The 15,502-nt window shown below is 45.0% G+C and overlaps 1 protein-coding gene across 1 annotated transcript in view; it reads right to left on the minus strand.

Annotated features, from left to right (window-relative positions):
* GLB1 (galactosidase beta 1) overlaps positions 1–15,502 on the minus strand; it is a 102,408-nt gene that overhangs the window by 10,792 nt on the left and 76,114 nt on the right. The window contains exons 13-15 of the mRNA XM_047769533.1: positions 12,667–12,780; positions 11,331–11,462; positions 9,307–9,561 (exon numbers count right to left, since the gene is read on the minus strand). Of these exons, the coding sequence (XP_047625489.1) occupies positions 9,307–9,561; positions 11,331–11,462; positions 12,667–12,780 (501 nt within the window). The remainder of the gene's footprint in view (positions 1–9,306; positions 9,562–11,330; positions 11,463–12,666; positions 12,781–15,502) is intronic.

Below are 15,502 nucleotides of genomic sequence, written 5' to 3' on the forward strand. Positions count from 1 at the left end.
CCTGTTTCTGGAGCATTTCTCCTCTGCTTCGTCACATGGATGACTCATCCTCTCACTCAATGGTTACCTCCTCCTAGAGGCATTCTTGACCATTCCATACGTGGCAATTTTAAAAATATGTCCGTAAATTCTCTGATACGTCTCCCTTCAAAAGGCAGACTCTAATTACCACCCCAAGAATGGGAACTAGACTTGATAACTCTTGATAACAACAGAATGTGACCAAAATGATGCCATGTGACTTCCAAGGCTAAGTGGGTTTTTTTTTTTTTTTTTTAAATACAGTTTTTTTCCTGCCTCTCTCTTGTTTGGATTGTTCACTCTGGGGAAAGCCAGCCACTGTATGTTGTGAGGACATTCAAGCAGCCTGTGGAGAGTCCCATGTGGGGAAAAAACTAAGACTTCCTGCCCACAGCGAGCACCAACCTTCCAGCCATGTGAGTAGTCACCTGGGCAGTGGACCCTGCAGTCCCAGTAAAGCCTTCAAATGATGCAGCCCTGGCTGACAAGTTGACTGTAATTTTATAAGACCCTGAGCCAGAACCACCCAGCCTAGTCAGTCCCAAGTTCCTGATCCATAGAAGCTGTGAGGATATTAAATATTTACTGCTGTTTTAGAGTAAAAATTGTTATGTAGCAATGGATAATGATTATGCCATATAAGAGCAGCAGCATCACCCCTGCACCTCATGTTAGAGCACATCATCACATTTATTTTCCAACAGTTACCACTCTCTGAAATTATAGTGTTTAATTATGATGTCAATGAGCAGTGTTCACATGCTCCATAACCCCATCACCACTTCCGCACCTTCTGGTACATTCTGTAAACTGTTGCCATACCCGATCACATCACTTTGATGCTTCACACCACCCGTAGTTCTTCAAAGTTCTCAAAGTAATATCCAAACTCCTTGGTACATATGGCCATAAAACCAGCTTTCCAACTTCATTTCCTATCACTCCCCTCCTGGTTCTTTCTGGGATAATTTCTTTTTTCTTTCTTTCTTTTTTTTTGTCTTTTTGCCTTTTCTAGGGCCGCTCCCTCGGCATATGGAGGTTCCCAGGCTAGGGGTCTAATCGGAGCTGAAGCAGCCGGCCTACACCAGAGCCACAGCAACGCGGGATCCGAGCCGCGTCTGCAACCTACACCACAGCTCACGGCAACGCCGGATCCTTAACCCACTGAGCAAGGCCAGGGATCAAACCTGAAACTTCATGGTTCCTAGTTGGATTTGTTAACCACTGAGCCATGGCGGGAACTCCTGGGATATTTTCTTTGGCACCAGCCAACATTGCAATTCTCTGGAAACCAGCTAGATATCCAACAGTTCAATTCTGAGACCATCCACCTAGATCTGGCATTGGATCCCATAAGATAAAGGGCCTAGTCCCATAAGACTGTCCCACTTCGCATACCAGTCACAGGTCTGGGGCCACACCTTCTTCTGAACAATCAGCTATAAATCAAGGGTTCCCATGACCCCCTCCTAAGGTTCAAACAGAACTCAGAAAAATATTTTACTTATATTTATGCGTTGTCTATAAAAGATGCACCTTGGGAATGGCCAGATGGGAAAGATTCATAGGACAAGGTATGAGGGGTAGGCAACTGAGCTACCAGCCCCTCCAGATGCACCTCCCATTCAGGTATAACCTCTCAGCACCTGGATGTGTTCACCAACACAGAAGCTCTCTGAATCTTGTTCTATAGTCTTTAGAGAACTCCATCTGCAGCCCCCCACCCCAACTCTAGAGGTTGGGGGATGGGGTTGAAAGTTCCAACCCTCTAATCATGTCATCTTTCTAGTGAAGGCCTCACGATAGGACTGGTCACCAGAAAGACCAAATGTTTGGAGAGCTGGAAATTTCAAAAGCAAGATGCCAAAAGAGTCTCAAACTAGAAGGGCTTTTTGTCAGCCCTTTGTTATAAGTTCTTTTATTGCACGATTTTTTTTTAAATATCTTAAAAGAGCGAATATTTGCCTTTAAAAAATAAAATTGATTTTAGGGAGTGTCCGTTGTGGCTTCGCAGTAACAAACCCAACTGTTATCCAAGAGGACGTGGGTTCAACCCCTAGCCTCGCTCAGTGGGTTAAGGATCTGGTGTTGCTGTGAGGTGCCATGTAAACTGCAGATGCAGCTTGGATGTGGTATTGCTGAGGCTGCAGCTGCAATTCAACCCCTAGTTTGGGAACTTCCAAATGCCCTAAAAAGACAAGGGTGAGGTCCTAAAAAGACAATAACAACAACAACAAAAAACTTTAGTCTGTACTCTATCTTCATTCTTAGTGTTCAAAGCTAAATTCTAATGGAGAAAAAGTGGGAAGTAAACCCACCTCTCTTAGGATCATGCTCTGTTAGGCACCCAGACCTACCGCAAGTGGAAAAAAATGCAGGAAGGCTACAGTACCCATGTCACCGCATTGGCAGAGCATGGCATTTTGGGTCTGGCACATCTGACACAGCCGGAGCACTGAAGAACACTGGTACCATAGGGAGTTGGCAGTCAGGATTCTGTGCAGAAAAGTGCCGGTGTGTGTCTCCTATGTGGAGCAAAACATGCTTGACTGCTTCCCACTGAAATCCAAGTTATGTTGGAGCATTTAATCAGAAAGCCACATCCAGCTCAACTGAGGCTGAGTAATCAGAAGTGAGTTTTTTATCTCATGAATCCCCTTATCAGTGACTTCATTCACTCCATCAAAGTAGTTTCTCTACAGCAAGTGAATAGCATGAGCCAAGAGGCCAGGACAGGGCCTGACAGGTCTCCCTGCTAGAGGCAGAGACTTGGAAATGGCCCAGGCTTCAGGTGGTCCATCCCTACCACTTCTTACATCTGCCAATGTACTCTTTCTCCCAGTCAGAACTCCATATGCCTGGTGAGGAAGGGTGGGCTCTGTCTCTTCTACATCTGTTGATTACTCAGAACTTCAGGAGTTGGCCCAGGACTGTCCTTAGCAACAGGGACCACTGCTTGCCAGAAAATAACAGAAAAGATGCATGTTCTGTTTTATGTATGATACATGTATGTCCTCTGACCTTCAGACCTACACAACCCAGGTCCACAAATCCTGTGGATGGCCTTCTTTGTGTGTGTAAAGCTTTACTGAGATATAATTTATATGCCACACAATCCCCACATTTCATATGTACAGTTTGCTGGTTATTATTACAGAGCTGCCCAATCACCACCCCAAAAAGAAACCCTACATTCTATGATGTTTACTCCCCATTTGCCACTCAATACTCCCTTTTTCCTGCTTTAGGCAACCACTAATCTTCCTGTGTCTATAGATCTGCCTGTTCTGGACATTTCTTATACATGGAATCACACTGTATGTATGGTTTGAGACTGGCTTCTTTCACTGAGCATGTTTTCAAGGTTCATCCAGGTTGTAACATGTTTGAATACTTTTTCTTTTTACTGCCAAATAATTTTCCATTATCTGGATAGACCACAGTTGTTTATTCATTCATCAGTTGATGGACATTTGGGTTTTTCCACCTTTTGGTTGATTTTAGATATTTTTTGGATTATGCTGCTGTGAATATCTGTATACTAGTTTAGGGGAAGACACGAATTACATGGGCTTTTGGGGTTCCAAATCCTCTGATGCATTCATGTATATTGTGTGTATATGTACTTTTTAAGCATAAAGGTGCAGAACACACATCAAACTGACTAAACAAGAAAAGAGCTGGAAAATTAGCACGAGTTCCCTGCTGGCCTGGGGGGCCCTGTTCACGCTGCCTGCCTTTTCATGGGGCCTTCAAGTCAGACAGACCCAGGGCTGGGGAGCTCTTCCACTACCACTTTTGTACCTCACATAAGATATCGAGGTCTCTGAGCCTCTATCTGCTCATCTGCAAAATGGAAATACTGCTGGGACATCCTACCACAGGGCCCTCCTTTGATGATTATGAAGATAATGTCTCTTAAGTGCTGAGCAGAACGCCTAGGCCAGTAACTCTTGGGTGTGACACTTCTATGACCTGGCCAGCATGAACCCTCTTGACCTCCAAAAATATATCATGCTTTCCATTTCTTTACCTTTGCCTCTAGTATCCTTTCACCTGAAATTCCCTCCCTGACAAAGCCTCTGATTCTGACGAAGGACCAGGTGTGCTTTGAGCTCCATCTGAGCCCCCAGCTCTTCTCATAATTCCTGTAGCTATGTTCTCTTTCAGCTTTGCATTTCCCAATGGTTCTTTCTCTTAAGGCGCTAAACTGACACCATCTGGTGAGCAGTGTTTTGTGCTGGGTCTTCTCATCGGCCTTGGCCCTGCGTTCACAGCACCACCTAAGCTTCTCATCACCAAAAGGATCGCTCAAGGGCCTACATGCCCTTCTATGCTTTCTTCCTAGAGGCTCAGCAACACAGGCATCTTCCCCCCTGTCACCTGAAAGCAGTTACAGAGTAACCAGGCCCAGAGAGGAGGCAGAACAAACCGAACACTTTAAAAAATGCCTCTCGCGAAACATATGACTCAATAGGTAAAAGCAGGGTACCAGCCTAAGAGTAGTGAAGGATCATGGTACTTAGTCCAGGCAGGACATGAAGGGGCTCAAGGGGGACCAGGTGCCCAGGAAGGTTTCATAGAGGAGTTAATGCCAGTCTTGATGTTGTGAAGGCTCAGTGGGCAGAGGGAGGGAATGAAAAAGTGTGAACAGAGGACACCCAGAGGGAGAGGGGGAAAGGATGAAGTGAGAAAAAGAAAGAGCAAGGGAACAAGAATAAGCCTGAGTGCTCCAGCATGAAGATCAGGGAGGACTTTGCTTTGTTTCTAGATCCCCGAGCCTTCTTGGCTGCGACCTGAGAGCTGTCAGAGAAGATGGAAAGGCTGACAAAATGCAGGAGGAGGAAGTAAGAGAACAGGATCTTGGCCTGGAGGAAGGAGGTGGGGAGGGGGGATTCAGAGCTTAGACTTCCTCCTAGAGGCCACTTGGCAGGAAGTGAGGGTGGAGGCAGAGAGATAAGTCTGACAGGAAGCTGAGGAACAAAGGAGCTCCACCTGATAGCAGCAAGGAGGGTGAGTCCTCTAAGAGGGGGTGGGGAGGAGTAAGGTGATTTAAGGGCAGTGGTGGGGGTTGAAGAGGCCAGCTGGGATGGGGAAGAGAGGCCAAGGACTGCTGGGCAAGTTGGAGGCCTCCACAGTGTGAAGAAGGAGCATGGTGACCTTGACAAATGGGCCAGAGAGACCCCCTTAAGGTGCTCAGTTGCTAGTGAACCAGCAGAGGCCAATGGTGGACCCAATCCCAATGGAAGATGAGCAAGGGGACAGAGTGGAAGGCAAGGGGGCCAATAGATTGATGGCTCTTAAAAAGGTGGTGATGTCTAGGCGGGACAGGGAAGAACCGTGGCCTTAATGGCAGGGTTTCAGGCCATCAGTGAGATGGAAGATTAGGCTTGGAAGGCATGAGAGTTGAGAGATAGAAACATGTGTCCAGAGAGAGGACAGCTGAGCTTACAATTCCAGAAACACCATATGCTGGACTATATACCAAGTCTCAATAAATTTAAGAAGATTTTGCAACCATCGCCACAGTTCAATTTTTGGACATTTCAATCACTCTGTAAAGAAACCCCATACCCGTTTGCAGTCACTCTATTCCCGTCGTCAGTCCTAAACTAAGCAGCCATTTATTTACTTTCTGTCTCTACAGACCTGCCTTTTCTGAACAGTTCATATAAATTGGCTCATATAATCCATGGTCTTTTATTACTGGCATCTTAGCATACTGTTTTTCAGATTCATCCATGTTGTAGCTCATATTAGTAGTTTGCTCCTTTTCACTGTGGAATACTATTCCACTGTATGACCATTCCACAGTTTATTTATCCATTCATCAGTTGATGGACATTTTGAATGATTTCCAGGTTTGGGTTATTTTGATAATGCCACCATGAATACTTGTGTGAAAGTCTTTGTGGGGGCATATGTTTTCATTTCTCTTGGAAACACCTAGGAGTAGAATCAATGAGTCCTATGGTAATTTTATATTTAGTCCTTGAAGAAACTATCAAACTGTGCTCCAAAGTGTTTGTACCATCTTACATTCTCACCAGCAATGTAGGAAGGTTCCTGTTTCTCCGTATCCTCTCCAACATTTGTTCCTGTCCATCTTTCATTATTATAGCCATTCTAGTGGGTGGGAAATGGTAGTTCACTGTGGTTTTGATTTGCACTTCCTTAATGATACTGAGCATTAAGCATCTTTTTATGTACTTACCAGCCATTTGCATATCTTCTTTGGTGAAATGTCTATGCAAGCCCTTTGCCCAATTTTTGACTGGGTTGGTTGTCTTATTATTGGCTTATAAGGATTCTTTATATATTCTAGAAACAAGTTCTTTGTCAGACATATGATTTGAAAATATTTTCTGCCAGTCTGTGGCTTGGATTTTCATTTTTATTAATAATGTTTTTTGAAAGGAAAACATTTTTGGTTTTTTTTTTTTTTTTTTTTTTTTGGCTATTTTAGGGCTGCACCCATGGCATATGGAGGTTCCCAGGCTAGGGGTCAAATTGGAGCTGTAGCCGATGGCCTGTGCCATAGCAATGCAGGATTCGAGCAACACCACAGCTCATGACAACATCAGATCCTTAACCCACTGAGTGAGGCCAGGGATTGAACCACCATCCTCATGGATCCTAGCTGAGTTCATTAACCACTGAGCCATGAAGGGAACTCCAACATTTTCAATTTTGATGATGTCCAATTTATCAACTTTTTCTTTTAAAGATCATGTATTAGGTGACAAATCTAAGCTTTGCCTAACCCAAGATCATAAAGATTTTTCTCCTTCTTCCAGAAATTTTGTAGAAGAATTAAATTAGACTCAAAAATAAAATATGCTTAAAAAAAAAACCCAAAATACATGAAAATTAAACACCGTATTTCTTTTTTCTTTTTTTCTTTTTGTATTTTTAGCTATTTCTTGGGCCGCTCCCGCGGCATATGGAGGTTCCCAGGCTAGGGGTCGAATCGGAGCTGTAGCCACTGGCCTACGCCAGAGCCACAGCAACGCGGGATCCGAGCCGCGTCTGCGACCTACACCACAGCTCACGGCAACGCCGGATCGTTAACCCACTGAGCAAGGGCAGGGACCGAACCCACAACCTCATGGTTCCTAGTCGGATTCGTTAACCACTGCGCCATGACAGGAACTCCCTAAACACCGTATTTCTAAATAACCTGTTTCAAAGAAGAGATAGTATGGAAAATTAGAAAATATTTCAAATAGAATGATAATAAAAATATATTTTCATAAACATGTAAAAAGCAAACATTATAAAAGGGCATTTATTAAACACATGTCATGTGCATCTTCAGCCCTCTTCTCTTCCAGCTTTTTTTCCCAGTATGTTTTTCCTCTTTTCCTTCAAAAACTTCTCAAGAAAAATGTTTATATTTAAGCATCTATATTTGTTCACATGTTCATCTCCTTCCCCTATACTCAACAGAAGGCCATCTGGCTGCAGATACATCCCTCTGCAGGCTTAGCCCTTAAAGAAGGTCCCATGACCCCCCTCAACAGCATAAATGCTGTTCTCTTCCCCTATCTTGGTCTCCCCTCACTCTCCATCATGTTTGTGTCTCTCACAAGCAGTCTGAGGTCTGATCTTCCTTTCTTCTTTCTGCGTCCTCTCTCCTTATAGGACCTCCTCCATCCCATGTCTTCAGAGACCATCCACACACAAATTACATCACATGTATATTCCCATCCCAGATCCCCTCCTCTGAATCCCCACCCATAGATCCAAGGGCCTCTTCCTCCAATACCTTTTCTCTGCTGTTCTCTAAGGCCTCTCTAACTCAACTGTCCACATCAAAACTCATGATCTTGCTCTTCCAGCCCAAGTCCTCTTCTGAAATTTCTTCTTTCAGTAAATGGTACCATCTGCCTAGCTGTAGAAGACCTCAGAGTCATGTGGTATGTCCTTCTCTTTAAACCCCTACATCTGATCTCTCATTACATCCTACTGATTTAACATCAGACATCTCTCAAATAGTTGACATCATCTCCATCTTGGCTCCCACCATCCCAAGTCCATCAATGAAACTATAGTCCAGCCTCCAAGACGGTTTCCCTGAATCCACATGTACTCTCACCCAACCCATCCTGGGGTTACAGAGGCTGGTCACATCACAATTGTGTCATGTCTCTTCTGTTCTAGTGGCTCTCAACAGAAAGACAAAACCTTAATATGGTTTAATTGGCCTGTCCTGATCTGGTCTCTACCCATTTTCTAGCCTCTTCTCTAAATCAGATTCCATACATTTTGAGTCCTGTATCAGTTCCTCGCACTGGCCACGCTCCCCTTTAACCACATGGCCCTTGCACATGCTATCTCCTCTGCCTGGAGCACGTTTCCCTCCCCTTCCTGCCATGTTAATTCCTACTCAAACCTCCTATCTCTGTCAAGCATCAGGTCCACAGGGAGAGCTTCTCTGAACCTCCTTGACAAGGTCAAATGCCCAATTATGATCAACCCCCATATTTCTTCTTAGCATCCATTGCAACTGCAGTTTCATCATTTAATTTGGGTGATTATAGGATTTGAGTCTGCTGCCCCAGCTAGACTTTAAGTTCCATGAGGGCAAGAAGCATATCTGGTTTTATGCATTAGTATATCCTAAGTGCCTAGCACAAAGCTTGGATACACAGCAGCCACTAAAATATTTGTTGAATGAATAACTGAGTCATAATAAGGTCATCAAGGATGAAAATAGGACTTGAAGTAGGGAAGACAATGGTGAAAGAAGACATGCCAATGTCTTCAAAGAATAAAGGGGAGTGAGCAGACAGTCAAATGGCCAAGGGAGAGCCGAGGATCATACAGACAGTGGTGGCTGCCCCCAGAACACGGGGCACCCTCATACAGAGGTGTGGGTATTCTGGGAGCATAGAGTAAGGCATGAACAAGAGAAAACAGTCTCCCCAGAGATTCACCTCTTTTTCTGGGCCAGATTTTTCTCAGGATAAAGAAGTGCTCCTTCTAGTCAATATCAAAAGGGGCTATGATTTTTCTTACAGGAAGGAGGAAAGCCATCATCTGCTAAAGGAAGTTGTCAGTCAGTGAAAATGGGATAGATAGTATACCTTCGTGCTGACCATTGCATCCCCAAAGATCTGCCATGGTCCTGTCCCCATGGAATGGGAAAACTTCCATAGAAAAACCCTGCACTCCCCAACTGTCACATAATATCCCCATAGCAGCTCTTTTTGATTCTTTATCACAGACTGAATGCCAGACATCTGAGGCCTGAATTCAAACACTTCCCATGAAGACACATACCTTGGTCCATCCAGGAAACTGGATAAAGGTGTCCTGGGGCAAGTCTGGGATCTCACTGGGAATAGAGAAGTTAGCCACATAAAAGGCTGGCAGTGTGTACTTAGATGGGCTGTGGGTATGGGCTTCATGGTTGCCCTTGCCACCATGGCCATGCCAGGCCCCAAGGTGGCGGCGAACTGCATCCTCAGTGTCCATCGGGAAGATCTTCCAGTCAGTGAGGATACTGGAACCAAGGGTCAGGTTAGAAATAAGACCCTGCAAAGGAGAAATAGAGCAATAAGATGAGGGTGGGGTAGAGGAGGGAAGCTTCAAGTGATTCTGTGTTATAGCACTGATTTCCTGGGAAAAGCAAACTGGGATGTGAAACACCAGCAGTACACGAGACTCAAACTGTGTGTACATGAAAGTGACACAAATCTGGCTGGAGGCCAGAGCTTTGATCCCAAATCGCCAATCTTCAGTATTTGGTTCAGAGACATTGGTAGAATGGAGAAAATAATGGAATTTGAGGGTGGGAGAGTGAAGATCAGGGGAAATGCAAGAGAACATCCAGCCCACTGCAAAAGGAGAGAAAGGGCCGTCATGATGATAGGGAGCCTCAGACTCAAATTCTGAAGTTGCTCTACTTGTCTAGTGGGGGTAAGGCCGGGGGTGTCCGTGGCATGGCCAGTGCATCAAAACCTTTGCTCATGGCTCATCTAGCTTCCTCTTCTCAGCTTTTAATGAGGGGAGCTTCTCCATCCCAGTGGGATTCCAAATTTCTCCCAGGACACCTCTCAATACCAAGTCTCAATTACACAATTAGAAATTTAATAAGCATTAACCAGGCAGCTGTGCGATAGGCTCTTTGCTGGGTACTGGGGGCTCATAGATCTCATAAGAGTCCCTGTCACTCCACGGGTCAGTGTGGCCTGTGACAGCCAAGCAGGAAGACTACTAATTATAGTCTGAGCACAGGGACTGTAATAGGGACATTTCTACTGGGGACAAAAGTGTCCTTGTCATGGCTATTCCCTAAGAATATAATTGCCTTGCTTGAGAAGCCACCAGAACAGTCAGGAAGGGTCCTGTCCTAGAGAGGGTGGTGCCATCATTTCCTTGATGCAGGCTTCTCTCCTCCAGCACATGGTGAGCTACCACTGGGGGAGCCCATATCCCAACATCTTTTGCATCCTCACGGAGCAAAAGCACTCATGTGCGCAGGGTAGGAGCTTAACAGACATTTACTGAATAATACTCTCAAAATGTACATTAGAAAAATGTATTTGGAAGACACTTAGGCAGAGAATAACCAACAGAGATGAGAGGCAGTGCACAAAGGGAAAGGCTTTCTATGATTCAAGAGTTTGTTCCAGGAGTTCCCGTTGTGGCGCAGTGGAAATGAATCCGACTAGAAACCATGAAGTTGCAGGTTCAATCCCAGGCCTTGCTCAGTGGGTTAAGGATCTGGCGTTGCTGTGAGCTGTGGTGTAGGTCGCAGCTGCGACTTGGATCCTGCATTGCTGTGGGTGTGGTGTAAGCTGGCAGCTGTAGCTCTGAGTTGACCCCTAGCCTGGGAACCTGCATATGTCCTGAGTGTGGCCCTGAAAACAAAAAAGCAAAAAAAAAAAAAAGAAAGAAAGAAAAGGATTTGCCCCAGCTCATTCACACCCAGAAAATAGCAGAAGAAATGCTAAGCTGGCTTTGGAAAATGATGCAGTGGCTTCCTCCTCCTGTTTCTTTCTAATGGATGACTGCACTCAAATACAAGGGAAGGGCCCTGTTTGCAAAGCTCAACATTCTTGATCCCTGTAGTTATCCCAAAATAACCCAACTTCTAGGTTGCAAAACAAGTCAGGGTAGGTTCACTCATCAAATTTGACAAAGTGGGTGTGTTTTTAAAAATTGCTTCTCTATGAACAGGGCTACAGGGAAAGAATATATGCAGGAGAGTTTTTAAATGGATTTACAAAAACTTCCCCAATGGCTCAGGCACAGTCAGGTCAAGATTTGAGCTTCACTCCTAACAGTGAGGCTGGACCTACCTTAAAATCATTGATGGAATTGCCATAGTTCACACGCCCCATGTTCTCCACCAGGAGGTCCAGGGTGGCTCCAGCTTTCCCTGTTATGTTCAGGGTAATCACAATATTTCGCTCAAGGACTCCCTGGGGGACCTGTGGGTTCAACGCCAAGTGAGAATTAACTAGGGTGGGAGAGTCAGCAGAGAGGCAACCTGCTCAGTTAATTCAACACGCATTTTCCTGCCTTGACATGTCATCAGACTTGGGAGGGAATGCTCTGATGAGTCTTTTGCCCAAATCACGGGCCAGATGGCTACACAAGAAGATCACCAGGCTCGGCTCCCCCAAGAAAGGGGTGAGGCTGGGTTCCTTGGCTCTGGAAAGTTTGGCTGTGCATCTGTTTTTATTAGAAAGGGAATAGAGGCAAACATTCTGGGGGAAGATTCCTATTACAGGAACCTCTTCATGTTCTCACAGCACAAAAGACAGTCACAAAAAATAGCTTCTGAACAACATGGAGGCAGGAGACAAAAAAATCAGATAAGATAAAATCAGCAAGTTAGGTGGAGCTGTCTCACCTCAAAATACCTGATGTGATGCATTAACCACAAAGATTAAATAATAAAGTGAGGGGAAACAACAGCAACATATTCCTAATTTTTTAAAACACGAGATTAAAAAAACACAGTGTAACACTGATTATAATTCACTAAGATAAGACTCCAAATTGGAATTTCAGAAACAAGTGCCATCAGTATTCGCATCGTGTCTTAGAAACTTGCTGCCACTGAAATTAAAGCCACTGTTGAAAACAGAGGGGAAATATTTTCATTTAAAATTTTCTGAACAAAATTTCTTAGGTAAATCTCTTCATGTGTCTTCTCACACGATTGTTTCAGTGAGAGGAATGGAAATCCTAAAATGTTATCTTGACTTTGCTACAAAACGAACTCTTTGTGTCTTTTAGCACAGACATTCTATTCCTTCAGAGTAAAGTGTCTTATGCAGGATGAAGGCACAGTTAAATGAATCATCCCGTAGGTACAAAACGGACCCTGTTCTCCAGGAGGAAAGAAGGCATGGATGACATGCAGGCCATTCAGAGGGGATGGCCCTGGACTGGGTGACAAGGAGGGCTTCTGAGGAAGGGGCATCTTGTGCACAGCCCGCTGTTGAGACGGGTGAGAGGCACATCTCAGGCAGACGGAGCCTAGGGAGGCCACCTCAGCAAGTGAGGGGCACAGCTAAAGGGCATCAAGAGGAACGGCTGAGCCTGAGGTTGGAAAGGCAGCCACAGTGCAGCCCACACACCCTTTCCCTGTGGGGGCAGCCTCACAAGTCCAGAGAAGACACTTACCCCGTCCACAGAGACATAAGCCCGATCGTGGACACCATTGAAGGGCGAAGAGAGATGTGTTGGGTCCTTGCAATCTTTAGGAAGCGTTGTCCGGTACAGTACAAACCCAAAATACTGGTCAGAGAGGGATGCAAGAAAAAGACATCACCTTTGCCGTTCATATTAGGAGAACTTGGTCACCCTTGATCTGTTTGAAAGCAACATTTCTAAAACCATAGCAGTGAAATGCTTCCTTGCCTTAGCAAAAATTCAGTCTGAAAGAAGGGAACCAGCTTCAGTCTTCAGATCATAGGATAACCATCACTGCAGTAATCTGCACGGAAGCCTCAAGAGTGTTTTGTGAAACATCCCCTCCGAGTCTCCCACATGAGGGAACTGGACCCTGGAATGTGCTGAGTGTCTTCCCCTGAATCACTCAGGGGGATCTCATCATATATCTCACAGGTTATTTCTGTGACCCAAAGAAACTAAAGACAACAACAACAACAACAAAAGACAAAGAGCAACAGAGCCAAAAATGTTTGGTGAACCATTCCCCAGGTTCTTGAGCTAAATCTGCTCTAACGTACAAAACAAGAGTCAATCAGAAACTGTTTAAAGTGGAGGAGTAGGGGAAACAGAGACAGGGGTGTAACCTGTTGCTAAGTCAGAAATACTTTGAGATGCTGGGATCTCCGGTCCGAAAGGAAGGCCCCAGCAATCAGCCTCCGCAGCAAGGGTGCCCACAGCCTGGGTGAGGGGTTCCTGCTGTCAGCATTAGCTGGAGGAGCTGGACAGATCCAGAGTCTTATAAGAGAGTCCACATGGAAACCCAACAGGGAGCAGAGAAAAAGTTGCCAGCTCCTAGGGCTCCGAAAGCAAAAAAGTGCACTGCAGGGCAAGTGGAGAGGTGATTTGCAGGAGCTGAAGGAAAACACTAACCCATGTTCTTGTGTTGCAGGAAAGGGCTAAACTCAAATGCCACTGGTGTCGCCAACCAAACTTTCAAACACAAGAATGCCTCCCTCCCAGACCCCAGATCTCCATCTCTCTCCTGTTTTTATCTTTTGAAAGTACCAAAGGGGAGAGGCTGAAGAAAACTAAGCGAGGGGTTTCCAGGAGGGGAGCAGAAGCTGAGGTGCCCCCCTGCAAATGATAGCTTAGTCCTCCAGGGCCAGGGCAGGGGCCAGCTGTGGGGGGTTCCAGGGCTGTACCTCACTTCCTGCAGCTGTGCCCACCATGGAATTTGCTGGAAATAAACATCCCATGGGTTTGCTCTAGACCTGAAACACAGCTCAGGCCCCCCACGGCTAGATCTGAGAGCACTGCCTTGGCCACAGATGAGAGCAGAAGGGTTCTGAGAAAGAACACATCCACCAGTGTCTAAACATTAAGCTAGGATTTACTTCCTAGGTTCCAACTGCTCTGTGTCATATCTTGCCTGATGTGCCATTGGCTCTACTCAGTGGAGAAGGCAGGTGGATGAAGACATGGATTGTGTGTGTTAGACCTAGAGAAAGAACGCTACCCAACGCAAATATAAAATCAGCCAAGGAGTTCCCGTCATGGCGCAGTGGTTAACGAATCCGACTAGGAACCATGAGGTTGCAGGTTCGGTCCCTGTCCTTGCTCAGTGGGTTAACGATCCGGCGTTGCCGTGAGCTGTGGTGTAGGTCGCAGACGCGGCTCGGATCCCGCGTTGCTGTGGCTCTGGTGTAGGCCGGTGGCTACAGCTCCAATTCGACCCCTAGCCTGGGAACCTCCATATGCCGCAGGAGCGGCCCAAAGAAATAGCAAAAAGACAAATAAATAAATAAATAAATAAATAAAATAAAATAAAATAAAATAAAATCAGCCAGGGCTTAATCATTCATTGTATTTCTCACAAACTGGTGCTGTAGGGTAAATCACAAGTCTAACAGTGGTAACCAGAGGCAAAATACACTGAGGTAAGATTAGATGTGCTATTATTATGTCACCCTCCGGAAGGTGATCTCCACACAGAGTCAGAAAGGAAGACCCAGGTAACGGCCCATTTAAAAAAAATGGGACTGAGATCCTAAGTGATAAAACTGAACTTCTCAGCAAAGGGACAGAATGACCTTGTGAGCATCTTGATACTGTGCCCTGAGAAGGACACCTCACTGCTGTCATGTTCATGCTAAAAATGCCTCGCTGAACCTGAGCAGTGAGGGGTGGTCTACAAAACAACTGGGCTGAACTCTTCAGACAAATCCGTGTCTTGAGAGAGAGAGGGAGAGAAAGACACGGAAACAGTTTCAGATGAAAGATTAAATGCAACATAACTGTGGATTGGAAACTGGGATGAAAAAAGTTAAGCAATGAAGGACATTATTTGACCAGGGGTACTTGACTGTAGAATGTAAATTAGGTAATAGCATTGTAGCCACACTGAATTTCTTAAGGATGATCATTAGTTGTGGTCGCATAGGATAATGTCCTTCTTAAAAATATACATTGTAATATTTGAGTTAAGTATGATACTGAAATACTATCTCAAACGGTTAAAAAAAAAAAAAGCAGTTGACTGCACACACACAGAGAGAAATGTAAAGTGAGTGAAGCAACAGTTAACGTGGTGAATTCAGGTGAAAGCTCTATGGGTGTTTGTTGTACTAGTCTTGCAACTTTTGCAAAAGCTGGGGAAACTTTTACAATAAAGATGGGGCAGTGCCTGGAGATTAAACACACACAGACACACACCTATACACACATGATGTACTCTGTTCTTGTTCTCTTCAAAAGTAGGAAAAAGAATGTCTAAGAACCTAATCCATTAAAACACAGTGCCTATACCTTTGAGCAAATTGTGGACAGTTGTCTTTTTTGAGTATTA

The sequence above is a fragment of the Phacochoerus africanus genome, chromosome 1, assembly GCF_016906955.1.
Source record: "Phacochoerus africanus isolate WHEZ1 chromosome 1, ROS_Pafr_v1, whole genome shotgun sequence".
NCBI classification, from domain to species: Eukaryota; Metazoa; Chordata; class Mammalia; order Artiodactyla; family Suidae; genus Phacochoerus; species Phacochoerus africanus.